This window comes from Danio rerio, chromosome 23 (assembly GCF_049306965.1).
Source record: "Danio rerio strain Tuebingen ecotype United States chromosome 23, GRCz12tu, whole genome shotgun sequence".
Lineage (NCBI taxonomy): Eukaryota > Metazoa > Chordata > Actinopteri > Cypriniformes > Danionidae > Danio > Danio rerio.
In genome coordinates this window covers 25,312,524-25,333,775 of record NC_133198.1, presented here as the reverse complement: position 1 = coordinate 25,333,775, position 21,252 = coordinate 25,312,524, and the positions used below count along the sequence as shown (strand labels likewise).

At 35.5% G+C, this 21,252-nt stretch overlaps 1 protein-coding gene across 1 annotated transcript in view; it reads right to left on the bottom strand.

Annotated features, from left to right (window-relative positions):
- The window catches only part of rap1gapa (RAP1 GTPase activating protein a), a gene marked incomplete at its 5' end in the record, with an annotated part of 113,943 nt that overhangs the window by 30,154 nt on the left and 62,537 nt on the right, over window positions 1–21,252 (bottom strand). The window contains 12 exon segments of the mRNA NM_001123053.1: window positions 121–207; window positions 621–692; window positions 787–942; window positions 4,347–4,476; window positions 6,272–6,372; window positions 10,310–10,393; window positions 10,629–10,682; window positions 10,909–10,987; window positions 13,695–13,798; window positions 16,031–16,216; window positions 16,324–16,362; window positions 18,644–18,691. Of these exon segments, the coding sequence (NP_001116525.1) occupies window positions 121–207; window positions 621–692; window positions 787–942; window positions 4,347–4,476; window positions 6,272–6,372; window positions 10,310–10,393; window positions 10,629–10,682; window positions 10,909–10,987; window positions 13,695–13,798; window positions 16,031–16,216; window positions 16,324–16,362; window positions 18,644–18,682 (1,131 nt within the window).

Below are 21,252 nucleotides of genomic sequence, written 5' to 3'. Positions count from 1 at the left end.
TAATAATAATAAAAAAGTCCAGGATATGGCAAAAATTTGTAAGTGCCATGTGGTGTATCTGCTATTCTGCTATGATAGTATCGTTTATATGAGCACTTTTTTAAAATATTAGTCACTCACCTCTAATTTGGCAAATTTTTCAGCTTTGTAACACGCATATTCAGCATTGATCAGCTTAGAAAGCAAGAATTCATGGAACTCTGGACCCTAGAAGGGGTAGAAAGAAGAGAGAGAGGACAAATGAGAGAAGAGTTAGATAGAGATGAACATTTTTGAGTGCTTTCAGTATATGCATTTAAAAGTTTTTTAAAAATCTTATTTTTATTCAGCAGAGATGCATTACACGGATCAAAAGTAACCCTCAAGACATTTTCTCACATTTCAAATCAAATCAATAATTTCTTAATACATGATATATGTACTATGAATTGCACAAATTATTAAGCAGAACAAATGTTAATAATAAAAGTAAATAATTCAGGAGCATCAAGTCAGTGTTCTGACTACAGGAGTAACAGTGCTGAAAATTCAGCTTCACCGTGCGAGAAATAAATAACATTTAAAAAAAAATGTAAAAACAGAAAACAATTGTTGAAAATTGCAATAACAGTTTGACTCACTTTCTTAAAAACGGCTGGATTGGGAAGAGGTGGTCCAAAGAAGGGAACGTCATCTCTCGCTGTTACTGAAACCTACAGATTGACAAATAGGTGTCTCATTTACTGACTCACAGAGAAGTGTCACAGAACAGAAGCGCTACATTGCAGTAATGCTGTGATGATCAACCTTGTAGAGGACATCATCAGAGCAGGCATTCTCCACCTGCACCACTACATATGCATGCAAGAAGTTGGAGGCAATCATGTCTGGCACAAATGGAGTGTTTTCCTCTTGAAACACGATGGCCACAATGTCATTTCCAATATGCCTCTTCCTCTGCAGCTGTAAACACAGAACACAAGAGTTTACTTTCACAAACCTGCCATTTAAATCATCCTAAATTTACATGTTTACATTTTTTATTTACACATCCAGGAGTGAGATTTCAGAGTAAAAGCTGTTTTACCAGTACTATTTACAATATTACAGTAGGGCATTTTTGATTTATTGCAAAATTAGTATTTGCTTCATGGGAGAACACATTTTGATATGGGACTGATTTAAAACGAACAAGTTTTTGCATACCAGATACCTTATAACCCTCAAGTTAACATGCATGCAAGCATGAGAGAAAGATAGAGGAGAGTGCTGTAGCAAATGTGGGGAAGACTTAGCCAATCATTTTTAAATATTTTGGAGTTGCAAAGTCATTCAGTCACACTGGGAGGATGTAATGCAAGCAATAAGAAACATGTTTGGTGATGGAATAGACTTTTCTTTTACAACATTTTACCTGGGAAATATTGCAGTCAACTAAATGGTAAATGACAAGTATTTATTAAAAATACTTCTAGCAACTTTTAAGAAAACTGTAACTCGAAAGTGGCTACAACTCAAACTCTCTATAAAATTACAATGGTTGGATATTAATGTTCAAAATATGGAGAGGCTGAGTTTTTCTTTAAAACTACAAACAGACAAATACCTGCAATATTGGGAGAAATGGATTGTACTTATGCCCTTATAAGTACTTATAAGGGTGGAGGGTGTTTCCGAGAGAAATAACAAAACGGGAGGGTGGCGGGAGATGGGTCTGAAATGCTCTCACTGATGGGTCTGAAAGACTCGCGGGAAAAACAGGAGTGTTTTTCAGGTTTGAATTAGACCTCAATTTTAAGTGCAATTATTATTTTTACTGTCACTTTTGAATGTGTATTTTATATTAACCTGAATGTATATCAATGTCATAAGCATTTGTTAAAAGTCTTTAATAAAAAACTCCAGATAAACCCCTAAAAATATATATATTATTTCAAACAATTTTTAAAATAATTACTTCATTTATATATAAAAAATATAAAATATTTTATTATACACTACCCATTTTATAAAACCAATAACATAAATAAATATGTATGAACAATTTGAATACCTGCTCTATTTACTGCAATCAACATCATTTATACATGAATAATCCAGCTTAATCTTAAAAGGAAATGTAGCTATTTTACAGCTAACTCATGTAAACTATAATGATTTTTAAAAGGACTCTTAACTCTACCTTCATTGCTGGAAAAGTAAATTGTACATAAAATGTATGAATGAAATCATACAAATTAATAACAATTATCCACTAAATCGAAAAGTTATAAATTATTCTGAGATTGCATTAAATTAATCATACATTTCATAGTGATGAAACAAACCAATACAAGCTTTGGAAACCCCAGTTGCCATTAAACACTCTTCAGCGTGACATCTGATGAAAAATTCCATCAATTTTTGAGGTCAAAATCGTGTGTCAGTTCTGTCATGTGCTGAAGCTGTTTTTCACAACATGCCTGAACAGATGGCTGGCAAGGACAAACAGAGGTTGCAGCCACTCAAAAACATGGACATCAGCTCACATACTCGATCTGCTGTCAGCCTCCGATCACTGGCCAGTGAATGTGTGCACATATGACACAGAGAGAGAGTGTTCTAAATGTGGATGATTCCCTGAGGAGTGAGCTCTAAAAACACTGTTTCTCTGAGGGCGCAACGCTGCCAGTGAAGGTGCAGAATAAAGGTCACTTTGTGAGTCAACAATCATCTGCCAGCACATCAACAGTGAGTGGCTGAAGGAAACAGCATCTGCCCTGGTACAAAGGGAATTGATCTCCCTCCTGTCAATCCACAAGATTTATACAGTGGTGGGTTGCACTTTATTTTATGGTCCAATTCTTGTATTAATGCACCATTAACTAAGATATTTAGCTCAATAAACATTAATTAGATGCTTATTAATAGTAGGTGGAAGTTGGGTTTAGGTATTGGGTAGTATTAGGGATGAAGAATAATATTCTATTTTATAAGTACAAATAAGCACCCAACATCCTAATAATAAATAGGTAATAAGCCAGTAGTTAATGGTGGGAATTAGTGCTTATATATATACATTATATAATAATCAGTGCCTGCTCCTTCATCTTTCCCCAGACATGCTTAATATTTTCATATCTGGTGACAGGGCTGGCCAATTCTGGAGCACCTAAACCTTCTTTGTTTTCAGGAACTTTGATGTGGAGGCTGAAGTATTAGAAGGAGCACTATCCTGCTGAAGAATTTGCCCTCTCCTGTGGTTTGTAATGCAATGAGCAGCACAAATGTTTTGATGGCTATGGCTGTTGATGTTGCCATTCATTCTGCAGATCTCTAGCATGCCCCTATACTGAACGAAACCCCAAACCATGGTTTTTTTATTCACCGAAATTGACTGATTTCTTTGGTAATCTTTGGTCCATGGGGGTTCCAATACGTCTTCTGCTGTATTTGTGATGATCGGGATGCAGTTCAGCAGATGATTCATCAGAAAAATCTACCTTCTGCCACTTTTCCAAATGATCAAGTATAAGTCAAGACTACGACAAGACAGTCAGGTAGTGTAGTGTAGTGTGTGTTTGTGAGAGTGTGTATAGTGTAATAAAAACGGTGTTAGTTTTTGTTTTTAAACATAGTAACCCTAACTAATATGTAATTTGTTGTTGAGTGAGTCTAACTAAAATACATGTTTATAAACATCTTATTTTGAATTACTACAGTTAAAAATGGAAATCAAAACCAAAATCATAATAAAACTAAAATAATTTTCTAAGATTTTGAAAATGTTTGACCACCTCTGGCATGTATAACAATCCAGAAATGACATACAGTAGTCTGTTTTATTCTGTCAGTAGCAAAAAATACTATTAAAATGTGAGGATTCATCTTTGATAGTTGACAGAGTAGCTCTGGAAAAACTGATACAACTACTTGGTTGTTACTCACCGTTAAGTCTGTTTTACTTCATTAACAAGAATTAGACAAGATATTCTACGTATTCATGGCAGAGAATTTGGAATTGTAAAATGTGTAATCTGTACTGACAATCCCCAATCAAAGAGTGTGTGTTACTGTGAATTTGAAAGCATTTAAAAGTGACTCCATTCTAATGCGCGCAAATAATTTACAGGACAATATCCAAAAAAATAATTCCTTTTAGCTAGCTAACCAGCATTTGATGAATCATGTTGTGCTGCTATAACACTGATCAATAGTTTTCAAATCCACTGACCTCTGATCTACAAAGATGGATTATCACAGACAGCTGATTATATATATTTTTTTTCAGACTAAAGCTTATTACAGTTGTATTGACTAAAGGGACCAGTAAAATGGAAAGGACACGTGCTGTGAGTGATCCTCTCCCTGCCTGTGGTCATTTGTACCTGCTGTGTATCACCCTCTGTGTAAGGCAGCTTAGTCGACACGTGGAACATGATCTCTTTGTTGTGGAAATTATGGTAGACAGACTCAGAGCCGGTCTGTCCATGTGTTACATCCAACCCTCCACGAAACCTGTAGCAAAAGAGCATATTCAAAGGATTTGCAGACAAATTTTATACAATTTATGAGCAGCAGCTTCACAGTCATAATCAAGATTAATTGAGATTTGTCGTAAGTCTTTAAGATATGGAAACATAAGAATATTTCGAGAAAATCTAACTAACAATTTGTATGTACACTATAAAACCCAAAAAGTTCCGGTAACTCAAACCATTTGAGGAAAATGATTGCAACAAACCATTTAAGTTCAAAAACTAATCCTAATGAGTACTGTGAACTTAATCCATTTGAGTAAACAGAGCAATCTGAGTGCAGTAAAACCCAATAAATGAAGAAATCCAACTGAGTACTGTAAAACCCCAATAATTGAAGGCAACTCAAACCGATTGAGGAAACCCATTGCTACAAACATTTGAGTTAAAAAAAAAAAATTTACTCCATTTAGGTTGAAGTGATGAAGCATTAAATTAACTCATTACCTTTAACACTGAGTTCAAAACTCTTTCCAAATGAGTAGAATTAACTTTCAGTAAATTTTGAGTTCATTCATTCATTTTCCTGTCAGCTTAGTCCCTTTATTAATCCGGGGTCGCCACAGTGGAATGAACCGCCAACTTATTCAGCAAATTTTTTCGAAATGCCCTTCCAGCTGCAACCCATCTCTGGGAATCATCCACACACACATTCACACACACACTCATACACTACGGACAATTTAGCCTACCCAATTCACCTGTACCACATGTCTTTGGACTGTGGGGGAAACCGGAGCACCCGGAGAAAACCCACTCGAAGGCAGAGAAAACATGCAAACTCCACACAGAAACACCAACTGAGCCGAGGTTCAAACCAGCGACCCAGCGACCTTCTTGCTGTGAGGCGACAGCACTACCTTCTGCGCCACTGCCTCGCCTAAATTTTGAGTTAACTACTATTATTTAATTTGATAAATGTGACTGTTGGGTTTTACAGTGTATACACCTTCAAAGGTAAAACATTAAATAAAAAATGCTGGTTTAAAATGTCTATTAGTCCATTTGAAAGATTATTTATAATATATTGTTACATTTAAACGTTTAAACATTAATTATGCAATATGGCTATTTATTTAAAATTACATTATTTATATTTATATTTATTATAAGTGCTAAAAAAATCTACCTTTTAATGAATGTCTTCTTGTTTTACAGTGTTATTTTAGTATCATGTATGTTCTATTTGTATGCACTATTCATTTTTATTACATTCACATATTACAGCTTTTATTTTTACTCTGTAAATTAAATTTACAGAGTATATACACTAATATATTTAAGTAATTTTCATTAATATTTCATTTATTTCTGATTTAAGTACTTTGAACAAAGCAACTTTTCAGCATTTTTGTTTTGCACGTCTTTATATTTGATTTCAGATTCAATTAACAAATGCAAAATTAAATTGAAAGGATCCTTCAAAAGTAATCACGTTTGAACAAGCACTAAATTAAATAAATGACAGGCATTAAATGTTAGTGAAACAGAGTTAGAAGTGGCTAATTTTTAAGCATAAACAAATACAGTTAACACTTTGCAAATTGGGAACATGTTTTATGTCATTTGAAGGTTCAAACAATGCAGCATGCAAATGCAAATAAACAACACTCTGAGTGAGTGCAATTCATTGTCTAAGTGAAATATCTCTTTAGATACGCACTTACAAAAACTGCAGCATCAAAAACATCTATTTTAATTCATACAGGCTGTTTAACATTTCGTCTAGTGCTGTACAGAGAGAAAGTAAGAGAGGCTCTGTTTATAAGTGTTACCCTTTGAAGTCATGAAGCTCGATTTTCTGTCCCAGAAACTCTAAAAACTCCACAAAAGCAGGACCCTCCTCGTTATTCCCAAACAGCTCCTCCTCTGAGGTCTACACACATAAACACACATAAAATGTTGATAAGTTTCAAGCTAACATTTTGCATTCAAGTGCCCTTGGTTGTAAACATTGAAACCCACCAGGTACAACAGGCGCCCTGTCAAGGCCTACATAACAAAGAAGATTTGTGCATTATCATTAATTTAATTACTGAATGAAATAACAGAGTAGTTCAGACTTTTCAAATTTCCCAAATTATAAAAACATATAAAGACACCCAAGCATTCAACAAACCTAACACATACACACGCATACAAAACAAGAGCATCTTAATGAGAACAAAAGCAAATTCTAAAATTAGCAAACCTAAATGGCTCATCATGAGTCAATTAGGTTTATGCAAATGCTAATTGTTCCTCTGAATAAACATAGTCTACCATTTAGAGTAAAGTAGGACACGCGGAAGTTTTGAGGGCTGATCCATAAGATGTATTTTAAATGCGTCCCATCAAGGGCTTTGGCGTTCTTGCTGCCCACACTAGAAAGGTTGAGTGTGTAAACACCGCTCTGTGAGATGAAGAGGTTGCTCTGCTCTCATGCTAATACGCTAAGGGTGTTGCTGGCAAGCCTCTTCAAAAAAAAAAAAACTCTCTGGTCCCTCTCACTCCGTTTAGCTCCTCGCTGTGGCCTTTAAGGCCAAGTGGCTGTTTTAATGTAATCAAAGCTCTCTTTTGGGAACAATAGCCTCATGATTTTAATACAAAATGTAGATCAAATGAAGACAATGATTTGATTGTTGTCTAAGCAGAGGATCCATTGTACGTTCAAGAGGAGGATGGTCTACTTATTAGCTGCTAGAAACTAAAGACAGATTTTTAAAAGTGTTTTTCTGAAAAAAAAAAATTAATTAAGTTGCATTTCCACCAAAGTGTTTAAGCAAGAAGAAGGTGATAAGATGGGGATTATTAGGAGACTATTTTGGATTTGAACTTCAAAACGTCCTGGTTACATCTGTAACCCAAGTTCCCCAAAGGAGGGAACGGAGACATGTGTCTCCCATTTTTCTCTAAGACACACATGGAAGTTCCTGATATGAAGAGCAGCCAGAAGTTCATTCTTATTCGGGCTCCGTTTGCAGTGATACTTTTTCGTTTTAAACGCACACATTTTGCTACAGTTGCGGCCTCCATCCTTAGCCTGGAGTTTTCCAGGCCCGAAAACAGAAAGTTTTAAAAACGCTGAAAAGGCCTTATTTGTTTTAATATGCTGCTGCTCCATTTAAGTGTGGATGAGGGAAAACGAAGACATCTGAAAACAGAGGTGTAGTTGCAGACATTCGACTACCTGACTACCTGGGGCTTTTTCTCAATATTAAGTGCACTAAGTTCAGTCTTGCATACTTTCGATCAGACTTCGCAAGTTTGATATGGAAAAAAAAAAACTCCAGAGAACACATCGGGTAAATCTTTAAAGGGAACTGTGTACTTTATAACGTCATTCACACCCCCCTGGCTAAGTTGTTTTATTATCTTAACAATAAAATAAAAGCATGATATAAGGAAATGCCTATTTTCATTTTGATATTAACAACTTAGTAAACACCAAAAAAGTTGAGGCGTCGTTTAGCTACATATTTTTATGACCATCATCTTGACTGTATGCATATTTATAACAAATCGAAGCCTGTAACATAACTGCCTCTGTTCATTTCCACTGCAAAACAAGTAACTTACCCTATTTCTTTTGCTGAATATCAGTTTTTATAGTAAATAAAGGGCATTATAAAATATAACATACGATAAGTTTATACAATATAAGAAACAAAAGACATACAATTAGTCAAATATGCAGAATCAGTGTTCGTGGTTATATAAATTAATATATTAACTTATCTTTGGGCTCAGCCAAAACACGTTACCTGAGAACAAGTAATAGATTTAAATGACCAAAAAGTCATTAGATAGAGAAGATGAGTTACAGTCAACCCAAGCTCATTCTGAAAACGTAGTCCCGCGGATGTTTCTGGAGGCAGCGGAATACGTCTCGGGAGGTACGTATGGCTGCATTAATTTTTTCAAGCAAACGCTACAGGGCGGTGTGACGCTGTTCCCTTTTGCACTTGCCGGCCGGCCGGCCGGCCGCTTACCTCCTTGTGGAGGGCTTTCCCGCTGCAACCCGTTTATCCACTCAGCTCACCGTGTACGTCGGCAGGCTTGAGATGCAGAGAGGAGTTGACCACAGCGATCGGTTTCGAGTCCGGGGAAGAGCGGTTCCAGCAATCAGGTAAGACAAAAACAGAATCCCAAAAATTAAGTGAACTAGTTTCGTAACAGGGTGAGAACACTGTGAAATCCGAAAACGCGGTAAAAAAAAAAAAAATCAGGGCTTTTCTTTTTTGGACGGCTTTTGTAAACTGTTGCTCGGGTTTAGGGAAGCGAGCGGGTCAGTCGGTAAAATTGGTTAGGTTTAGGGAAGGAGGAGGGTGGGTCAGCCGATTGGCCAGTCGCGCAGTCAATCCTCCGGTCAGTCGGACAGCGGCCTCTGGTGGGTTCACGCGAGAACAGCGCGGGCGTGAAAATTAGCAAAAACAAAAACAAAAACTGCAGCCTTACGTACCCGCCGGGACGTATTCCGCGGTCTCCAGAAACGTCCGCGGGACTACATTTTCACAATGAGCCTGGGTTGGTTACAGTAAATATCACGTTTATCAACAATAGTGAGATTATATCCAGCGGTATAACCTTAATGAACTATCCAACGTGTACTGCTCACACCTAGAGAGGTGTCCTCAAAGCACCCACTGACTGCCTGGAGCTCAGCGCATGCCAGAGTGTGCATGTGGTCACAAGCTGTGCATTTTCAGTGGTGTAGTGTGGACAGAGATCTTTTCAGAAACACTAGATGAGATGCCAGTGTGGACGTGGATAGTTTTTGTTCTAAAACACCATTTTAAACCTAAAACGTATTAGTGTAAACGGAGCCTCAGTTTAACAGCTCATCTAAAAGACGGCGCTTTTTTTTACTGAGCATAGTGTACCTTATAGTTTTCCACAAACAATCTAGTTCTCCCAAAAGGCCTCATATCCAGTGCCAACCTCACCTAGCTTCAGGGAGAAACCGATGTTGGGCTACAGGGTGATATGGCTGGGTGATTTGCACCACAGAAGCGCCCTTAAAATTTCCTGGAGATAGACATTTTTAGGAGAACACTGGCATTTTCATTCAATTCAATTCATTTATTTCTATAGCGCTTTTACAATGTAGAATGTGCCAAAGTAGCTTAACATAGAAATTCTAGTAAATTGAAACTGGGTCACTCCAGTTTTCAGAGTTAATATAGTTCAGTTCAGTGTAGTTCAAGAAGAGCAAAATCCATCATTGCGCAGCTCCACAAGTCCAAAACCAAGCAAGCAAGTTGCCACAGTGGCGAGGAACAAACTTCAACAATTGATGAAAGTAAAGGAGAAAAAAATACCTAGAGAGCTGCAATCTAGGTGTCGGAGGCTGAAGGATGGATGTCCATCGTGGAGAAACAGCATGTGTGTGTCAAATTCATGTGGCTGAAAATGCTTAGGTGAAGCTTTAAGGTGTGGTAACAATGCACTGTTCGCCACAATGACTTCAAATCATATACATGCAAGCATGCCAGACCGGAAAGCTTGCTCATGCAACAAGTTTCACATCAATGAGTGTCAGAGTTTAAGCTTGGTGAGCTATGACCTGCAAATTCGCATCATGTGAATCGTGAGACCAATATAAGATCAAATCTTGACCGCTCTGTACAGAAATTTAAAATAATCCTTCATTTTAACAGTGTCGAGTAATCTTATTCTGTCCCTTTTCGGAGCACTGTCCAATCGAATTTCGAATGTTCAAACTCTAGTGTGACCGTGGCTTAACAGCACCAATTTATCTCTGTGCATCTGCTAAATGAGTGCAAATCAGTTGTGAAGAACCTAACAGAGATAAGGCTTCCCATGCGACTCACCTGTCCAAACTTCTGATAAATGACTCCAAACTTGAAGTTGTTGCTAATGACGTGTTCGTCGAAAGTGACGATGAGCCTGGAAGCCTAGGGGAAGGTTAGAAGATTTAAAAGCATGATAAATGTCTGCTCTGTCAACACTGCAAACCCTTGAGAGACTAAAATACACCCAAACTAGCTTATTTCCCAGTGCCACACTTTAACTTGGACAAATGATCAGGGGTAATGCATTGGTGCATTCAGCGTTATCGCTTTGAAATAGACGGGTCACACATTGACAAAATTGATTGATATTGTATTGTGTCGTATAGGGGTTACGTACCTTTGGGTAAAGCACCGGGAAAAATCGGTCCACATTCACCTCTTCACAGACAAGCTGACAATAATGAAAAGAGAAAGCACATATTGATTTGCTCTTCATTCTCATTTGATCTTGCAAAAGTGAGGCAACACAACGGTCATCTGTCCAGGCAGGACAGAACAGGCTCATGGGGAGAGTGAGACAATCAGTCATGTCACTTATAGAGAAGTGTGATGAATTGGATGGCCCGAAAACAATAATGCTGACCCCTTCACCCCCTCCACGCATGATTCACTCTCACCTTGGCCATCTGGACAATGTTGGGGAATTCGGTCAGACAAGATATTGGTATCACGTCATGATGTGTTTTCATTTTTGTTCTGTAAATAATCACAAAACAGACACTGATCAAAACAAATAATGTGTATAAAGGTTTATCTGTTAAATTCTGATATTTTTAAATCACAGATTAAATCTCTCAGTTCTTTTTCAAAAAAAAAAAAAATCTCAACGTTTTTTCAGCACTCCAACCCCCCCAATTCTCAGTGTTTTTAAAATATAAATTATGTCTTAAAAACATTCATGTGTCATAAAACTGACTTTCTGACTTTGTATTTTGAAATTACATTTTAAACTGGAAATTACTAGTTAATTGCTAAATCTAACAAAGCTTGTATGCATCTTGGCATTTTTTACATGGCAATGTTTAATATTTTGTTGAAAATGATACCATAAAAACTACAAAAGCATAGTTTAGTAAATATGGAGTCATGCACATTGTGCAAGCACTTGACAACTAAAACATCAATGGCAGACTACAGAACTGTACAGAAGAACTTTTTTAGGAAAACAATTATGTTTTAAGTACATAATTGGCACAAAAACATACCTATAAACAATTGTAAAAAAAAGAATTACATTACTTTCTTAACATCCACAATTCAGCTTGACATTGAGCTCCAATAAATTTAAATTCATATATAAATGTGATGTAATGGTTTTAAAAATATTTAAATAATTGAACATAGCTAAAGTTAATATATTATATTGTAAACAATTACCCTCTTAGAAACAAAGGTGCCAAAAATTACCAAAGTATTTTTCTTACTGCAATAACAAATTTAATTTCTGGGTAAGGCATAAGACCAAAAAATGTTCATCCAGTCAAAATTTGTTGGGCCGACAATTCCCATAATTCCCATAAGTAACCCAAACTGTCTGTCAACAAATTGTCACCTTAGAATTATAAGGTTCGATCTGACATTTTTCTGTCAAAATTGAATTATTGACATATTCTTAATATTTGACAACTTATTTACATTATGGGATATTTTTTAAGTTGTTTACATTTTAAAACGTTTTATTTAAAAACCAAATGTTACACACATACTGTTTGCTATGGAATGCAAAAACTTTGAAGCTCAATATCTCAAAATCATTCAGAACGGAGCTAGAACCTTATAATTCCAAGGTGACGAAATGCAGATTTGTACATCTGTGCTGCCGTTCATGCAGATCTTCCATGTGCATGTGTGCGCGCAATCACGAAAATCAAATGCTGAATCAAACTTTTTAAAATCCTGAATCGATATTGGAGTTCCGTTTGCATGCTGGAGGATGGATGACACCATGGCTGAAGTATTTCTTTTAGACTGATAATGTTATGCTTTAAAACTATTTTAGTCACACAAATCATATGTAGATTTTTTTGTTTTACGAACGAGCTATATGCACAGAAGTGTTGTTCAGCCACTGAAATCTTCCAGCGAATGATTGATGTGACTATTTTCAATTTCATAAGGGCCTTTTACAGCATCAATAATGTAGATTCTATTCCGCCTAGTCTGCTTTACTGAGGTGAAGTTGGTTTTATTTTAACATCACATTGGCTCATTTTTCGACAATGACAACCTGTGATGTGCTCACTATATTGTTTACCATGCTACTTTGAATATTCATTCGGTAATAGCATGCAAGTATGGCTTAGTAATAAATGTAATTCCTGAATTCTGCTGGTCAAGCACTAAGCAGCGTAAGAGACTAAAACTAGCGATCCTTGCATGCATGAATTATTGCACATTATGACAAGTTTTGCTTGCTACATAACTGACAGCCTGCTAGATATAATGCAGTTTCTTGTTCAGAATTGTAGTATTATAAAGTACTATAAAGTTTTCTTACTAGTGAATGACATGATCTAGTGGGTTGTCAACTGTCATCTTTAAGGTGCACGTTCATAATATCTGTAAGCGTAGCTTTGGACCGCAGAGAAGGAACTGTGTTTGAAAGTGATATGCTAACGTTTATGCAGATCACCAACTGCACCTTTGAATGAATCTTCCTGTCCCATTAAAAATAGCTTGTCTTTTTATTAGACATGCAATATAATATAGTACTGTAAGTTTTATAAAGCAAAAGAAAAAGAATGATTAAATGTTCTGATAAACTTGCATCAACCTATATATATATATATATATATATATTATCTTAAAACATTACTCTTGCTTCAGTTTTGCTTTGCTTTTTCATTAATCAATTTCATTGATGCATTCAAAATATGAATTAATCCTCATGTCTGGCAGCTTGCAAACACAGTTTCTAATGAAATTATAGTGCAACACAACACAGTAACACTTATTAACAGCTCCGGACTTCAGTTCATAGTCATTGTGGCATCGTTAAATGTGTCACATGGATTTGATAACAGGAACATCCTGCTGCCTTCCCTCCACCCACACACATTGCCCTATATTGTCCATCTGGTGCCTAATGCGGAAATGAGGGTGGCGTGTACATTTGGCCTGCTTAATCTATCAAAAAATGGGTTTTATTGTAGTTCCCAGGAAACATTGACAGTTGTTGTCAAGGAATAGATATCAGTGCATTCTGTCTAATGCCCACAATAAAAGCCAAAGCTGAAAAAGTAGTGGAACCGTGCCAGATACTAAGCCTGTCATTAGCCGAACAATACAGACTTTGGCAGGACACAAGGCCAGGGGGAAAATGAGTGATTCGAGGGAAGTCAACAAGTCATCTAGAAAGAATGGAGAACAAAAAAAGGAAAAAAGAGAGGAGAGGAGGTCACACCTGAGCATGAGCCGGAGATGCTCTTGGTCCCCAATAACATCATATTTCATGGAGAACACCAGGTGGCCGAGGGCACTGTCCACTGTATAGTAATTAAAGTGTTCCTAATGAAGGAGCAGAAGGCGAAGCTGTGAGCGCACATTCATCTTCACACTTGCAAACTCATTTCAGTTTTCATTCCCAACACTCCCCCACAGATCTAAGGGCTAACCGACCACTTCTTTATGCACATTAGTCTAATTTATAATGGTTATTAGATGTGAATACATTAAGCCCATTGAAGCGAAAGCCTAATATATCTTCATTATGTCTGGCTGCTGTGGTGTCGCATTGGTCTGTAATTGGGTTACATTTGTTAACAATTGCATTATTAAAACTTATTCAAACGGATGGGCTGATGGATCCATTATGAACGTTTAGCTTTTTAAATGCTTTTCCATGCTGGTTTTGAGAGACCTTCTGTAGTTATGATTCATGCAATGAGCAAAACTAAATTTAAGTCTTTGTTTGCTGACAATTAAATGTTGTGTATGGAAATTAACTCAACAACTTGTTGTTGATATATTCATTAGGGAAATTTCTCTCTTTTGCACTTGCTCAGCAATAATTGTGCCAAACAAGAAATCCCAATTAAAGGGGTGGTTGAACGCTATTTCATGCATTCAGAGTTGTTTACACTCCTGCTCAAGCATCCCAGCAGGCACACATCAAAACACGTTAATATTAGGTTAGATATAGGTCATGACGTCCAGTGACCAAAATTCAATGTCTAGCCAGCGTCTAAGGGCAACATTATTTTGACGTCCAATAACGATGTCAAATTATGTTAATATTTGGCTGATTTTAGGTCGTGTTGGAGAGTTACCAAAATCCAACATTTGATCAAGGTCATAGTGGTACCATAAAGGTGTAACATTGACAGTTGATATTTGGTTGATTTTAGGTTGAACGTTAGACATTGACGTTGGCCTGACTTTGGGTTCTGACGTCAACCCGATTTTAATTTTCAAACAAACTCCAATGTGCGTTGGGGTACAACGTCAATATGACATCATCTTGATGTCCTGTGCCTGCAGGGATGGGTCAAATAAAAATTTAAAAAATCTTTTACAAAAAGCTTACTTTCATGTGATAATAAATTCTCCAGTTCTGTACATGACCAGTGTGAGCAAAAGAGCGTGCCTACCACCCCACAACAATACTTTGCTTAGAATGCCATAGCTTATTTAACCCTTTCACATGTACACTTTCAATTATTCAGCTAACTCCAAATTGTGAGTTATTTCGAATGCATCACTTTTATATTTCTATAGTGACGCGTTTGGTTTATGATATGACATGCTGCAGCCCCATGCACTGCAATGGAGATTAGAGCTGCTGGATTTACAACGCATTAATTCTTCAACTTCTCCTAAACCACATACTGTAAAAGTAGGTGGCTTTTTAACTGGAAGAAGACTCCAGTAAATATTTTAGTTACCTAAACAGGGTGTATCTGTTGTTAATAATATATGTTAAGAGTATGTGTAACATGACTATTATTGCTGTTTCTCATGGTCATCAGTATGCATTTTACAAGGTACAATGTTTTTTTGCTGTGTATTAAAAAATCAACCTAAGCAAACATTATTTTATTGAAAGTAATGATAAGTGGTGAGGTTTGACAAGTGATGTGGTTGTGTTTTTTACCCAGGCTTGGTTGCAGTTTTTGCAGGAGGGCAGATTTGAATTTAGCAGCTGATTAACGATGCATCAGCATTATAACCACACTGGTGTGATTGTGGGCTACAGGAAACAGCCAAGACTGACCACTATGTTGTTATTATATAAGACAAAGGGTCATAATAACAAAGCTGGTTGTTTGAAGTGCTCTATAGGTACTAAAGACTGTGATAGTGCCAAAGCAGCTTGACATAGTTGAAGGAAAGAGAATAAAAAAGCTAAAACAATATTTCAGATGGTGGAACATTCCAGCATATTAAGCTGCAAAATAATGTTCAAGTTAAATTAAAATGGATTCAGTTCAGTTTAATATAAATGTCACTTTTGAAGTTCAGTATGGTTTATTTCAGTTCAGCTTAACACAAATGTCACTGCTGAAGGCTGATCGCCTGAAGAGCAGCTGATCTTATTCTACAGCCCTAATTCTACCCAATACCTAAACCCAACTTCTACATTAATGCCTACTAATAAGAAGCAAATTAGGAGTATAAGGCAAAAGTCATAGTTAATGGTTTATTAATGGCAATAATTGCACCATAAACTAAAGTGTGACCCAAAAAAACAAACCAAATCTACCCATTCCAATCAATCTATTACTTAAAGCAAATGCTTACTTTGCCCAGAAAATGTTTCCTGTAGATCTTAGCGGTGGTGTTGCACTCCAATTTGTAGCGTGAGGTGGGAGACACGAATTGCTCCGGGTCATTCCCATTGCTCAGCTCATGATTGGTCCCTTCAATCCAATAACCCCCAAACTGGGGCAGCAAAATCAAGGGAAATGGACTCTTTCTGCCAAGAACCTGAGAGAGACATGAAGGAAAACAATTACGGTTGTGCACAATAAACTCCAGTGAGATATTGATTGCAATAACAGTTTCTGACAGCTCTTTATTCTGAACTGGTTTACCTCATGGACGCTGGGGTATGGGATGTAGTCTTCCTCAGTCTGCAAAGAAAATATTAATTATGCAGTGGATTCATCTGGTTGCAAAATACATTAAGGTGAGACACTGCAGGCAAAATATGCTTTGGTTATACATGTGTGTTCATGTGCATTTTGTGTGGTTTAAAATAAATACACTTTCAAGCGTTTCTGTTATCGTACTGTACTAATTGTGTCTGTAGATTTAAATTACAGTTGCTTTTTGTAGCATTTTCTGTATAATGGGGTGATGAAAGATACACTGCAAAACCCAACAGTCAACTTTAAATTAAATGAGTGTAGTTAACTCAAAATTTACTGAAGTTATTTCTACTCATTTTAAAAGAGTTTAGAACTCAGTGTTGAAGGTAATAAGTTAATTAAATAGATCATTACTTCAACTTAAATGTTCACAGAAATATAGATTCTCTTTTTAACTTAAATGGTTTGTAGCAATCGGTTTCCTCAAACAATTTGAGTTGACTTAATTTATTCGGTTTTACAGTACTCAGTTGGTTTGAGTTCTTTTTATTTATTGGGTTTTACTGTGCTCAAATGGCTTCATTTACTCAAATGAATCAAGTTCACAGTACTCATTAGTTTTTAAACTTATGTTAAATAGTTTGTTGCAATCGTTTTCCTCAAATGGTGTGATTTACCTTAACTTATGGGGTTTTGCAGTGCATACTTATAACACCCTTAGTAAAAACCTTTGACTAATATGTCAGAAAAAGCAAAAAAAAAAAAAAAAAAAAACAAGAAATGTTACCCTTTCTTTAAATTTAAAGTGTAAAGATCTTTGTGCTAAAAATATGCAAATTAGTGCATATTTAATCAATATTTTGTATATTTAAACAACATTTTAGAAAACCTAAGCAAAAAAGTAACACTTTACAATAAGGTTCAATAAGTTAATGTTAATGTAATTACTAAAGTGAACGAACACTGAATAACACATTTTTTTACAGTATTTATTAATCTTTGTTTTTGTTAATGAATGAAAATACATTAGTTCATTATTAGCACATGCTAAATCACAGTGCATTAAGTTAGGAACAAAGCCTCTAGGAGGTGATTACTTGTAGGATACAGCCTTACAGGCTTATCGGCAGCCCGATGTGATGTGGAGGGCATGGAGCGTACATTAACCTATAAAGCATTTGTTTACAAAATGGCATCAGTCAAAAACTGTCCAAAAAATGGCACGATAGACAACCAGAAACATTTGAATGTGTATATATATAACCATAATTTTAAGTATAATTGATTTTTATAAGTTGTTATCTGACAGCATGGTGGCGCAGTGGGTAGCACAATCGCCTCACAGCAAGAAGGTCACTGGTTTGTGCCCTGGCTGGGTCACTTGCCGTTTGTGTGTGGAGTTTTATATGTTTTCCCCATGTTTGCGTGGGTTTCCGCCAGGTGCTCTGGTTTTCCCCACAAGTCCAAAGACATGTGGTATAGGTAAATTGGGTAAGCTAAATTGTCCGTAGTGTATGTGTGTGAATGAGAATGTATGGATGTTTCCCAGTAATGGTTTGCAGCTGGAAGGGCATCTGCTGTGTAAAACATATGTTGGATAAGTTAGTGGATCATACCGCTGTGGCGACCCCAGATTAAAAAAAGGCACTAAAACAAAAAGAAAATAAATGAATGAATAAAGTTGTTATCTCAGAATAACATACCTTTGAACTTTGTGACTGATCAATGAGGATTGAGTATGCCAAACATAAATCTTAACAAGCACAATTTTCTTTTAATTATAAAGTTCACATTAACTTTGATTAATATATACTGTACAATTATTTTTCATTCTTAGTTTGTACAAACATTAACATTAACTAATGGATACTTATTGTAGAATGTGCCCAAAAATGTTCTCCATTTGTGAAAATATGGTGATCATTAATAAATAAACTTTACCCTAATTACCTGCAGTGTAACTTCACTGACACACAGACAAAAACATTCTGCTTGCTCATCTGCTGGTTTATTTAAGAGAACTAACTCAGGAACTGTTTGCATTGTGGCAAGTTTGACTCTTTATATAGGCTTTGTGGCTTCAGGCCAGAAAATATTGCTCAGCACCAGCTAATCTTATTTGATTGCAGTTCCATTAGTGAGAAGGAAAGTGGGCAAGGGATGTCTTTGAAAAACTAGACGCAGCAGCTTGACTGATAACCAGCTCTTCTATTTGAAGCTGTCTGCCGGCAGATAAAAACAGCAGTTCGTGGCCCTCAGACAATACGTGTTTTGTATTTTTGTGAGTGTAAAGGGACAAAAGGGAGCCATGAGGTGAACCTACTTTGAGAGGAGGAGGAAAAGTGCATCGCTGCTCGTCCATTCTGTTGCTCTGAAAGATAAAAAGAGACGATCTGTCAGGCCTGTCAGACCACGTGTGAAAGCAAAAATAACACTTAGGTTAGATCTATTGAGGAAAAAGGAATCTGATTAGACTTGTGTGCCTTTTAAGGGAAGAAAAAAATGCAGTTGCAGGAAATTCTGCTTTAAAGTGGTACATCTTGAAAATGAGACACTATGGATAAATGGAAATATCATTACTTGAAGAAATCACTGAATTTCAATCTTATTCTCTAAAGCTCTAATAATTCAGCCATGTGGCTTAAATAACTGTTAAGAAGTAGAGTTGCTTAGTATTTCAATTATCATGGTAATTCATTTTTATCATTCTTAATGGAGAAGTGTAATTTTTAAGATGCATTATTACTATATAAATTAAGTAGATACAGTTGAAGTCAGAATTATTCAACATATTTCTAAACATAATAGTTTTAATAACTTATTTCTAATAACTGATTTATTTTATCTTTGCCATGATGACAGTAAATAATATTTTACTAGATATTTTTCAAGACACTTCTATACAGCTATAAGTGACATTTAAAGGCTTAACTATGGTTAATTAGGTTAACTAGGCATGTTAGTGAAATTAGGAAAGTTATTGTATAATAATGGTTTGTTCTTTAGACTATCAAAAACATATATAGCTTAAAGGAGCTAATAATTCTGACCTTAAAATTGTTTAAAAATAAAAATAAAAACTGCTTTTATTCTAGCCGAAATAAAACAAATAGGACTCTCTCCAGAAGAAAAAATATCAGACATACTGTGAAAATTTGTGTTAAATTTGGGAATAATAATCATTTAAAATAATAATTATGACTTCAACTGTGTATGAGCTACAATCAGAGTAACAAATCAAACATACACTCTAAAAAAATGATGACAAAAAGTCAAGACAACAAATATTTAAAGGTTTCAACAACATTTTTAAAGTTATACAAAGTATAACCTAATAATTTTATTCAGTTTGACTGATGAGATGAGTTGAGATGACTAGAAAAGTTAATTAGATTTAACTAAAACATTTAAGGCAGCACAAATCTTTTTTACAATGTATCAAACTTCTATTTAGTAAAACAAATGTCAAAAAATAAAGCACAGTAAATGTGTTAAAATGACTGTAACTAATTTATATTTAAAGTGGGTGTATTGTCAATACAATTTTTACAAGAAATGTTCTCACATTAAAAGTAAATTTTTCTATACATAGATATTTAGATATATTTACTTTATTTGTTTATTTATAGCATAAAAATGAGTCTTACTTTCTTAACATCCACAATTCAGCTTGACAATGGGCGCCAATAAATTTAAATTAATATATAAATGTAGTGTAATAGATTTTAGAAAATATTAAAATACTTGAACATAGCAAAAGTTAATATATTATGTTGTGAACAGTTACACTCTTAAAAACAAAGGTACTGTACCACAAAGTACCAAAAGAGTTTTCCCAGTAAAACATTTTAGTGAACTTTATTTTCAAAGTATGAAGAATCATTTAATAATCGAAAAAAGATTTCTGTACTGCAAAGACCTTTTTGTGAAATTAAAACATTCTAAAGTAAATTTCCTCATGGGATCATTGATGCCATTATTTTAAGTGTGTAGTTATTCATTTTAAATTGACTAATTTCACTTTAAAAGCAAACATTTTTTTCACCAAACTCTAGTCAAAATAAAAAAGACAAATTCTTTTACAAGACTAAACATCAATAGCAAGTAAACAGGCATCAGCCAGAGAAGAAAAATGGATGAAGAACTTAAACAGCATAATGGGACATTCATAAAATGATTATGAGAGAACATTAAATCTTTTTAAAAGAAAGTTCACATGCACTCAAACAATAACAGAAAGAACATATTCTATTAGACAGACAGAGCCATCAGCCTTCAGAAGGGTTTTAGACAATAAGCTGTTCTCTTGTATTCTCTTTAATCAGGTTTTAAGAATATGCCAGACTGTTAAACATAAGATCAAAGAGCGACTAAAAGCGTCCAGGCAGAAAACATTCAAATATTTACAAGGCTATTTAAAGCCATTATACCAGATATTGCATCCTGCTGCTAGCTAAAATAATCAAACAAAAAAAAAAAAAAAACCTAAAGAGTTCCTATATAATCCAATACAGTTATTTCAGGCTATATATGATTCTACAGAAATGAAGATTGAATATCAGTTTGATGATGGATTCCAGCAAGGGATCTTCATGGTAGATCAGCTGTGATATACATACCATCACATTTGTCATTAAAAAAATTCTATACATCTAGCTGTGCTTTTCATTTGCAGAAGTCCCCCAGCTGCAACCCAATAGTAAATCAGATCCAATATCAATGTCACGCTGCTCTCGCAGGCATTATGCTCCATTTATTGCAGCTTCTGCTTAGACATCTGTCTTTGCAAAGTTAGAGATAACAAAAGTGATATCAAATGACTTAGATCAATATGTCTGTGTGTACCTAACAACAGGATCTTCTTGTAATGGAGTGCTAAAGATAATGATTCATTTGTTTTCAAGACAAATCATGTTCTCATTGTACTTTTTG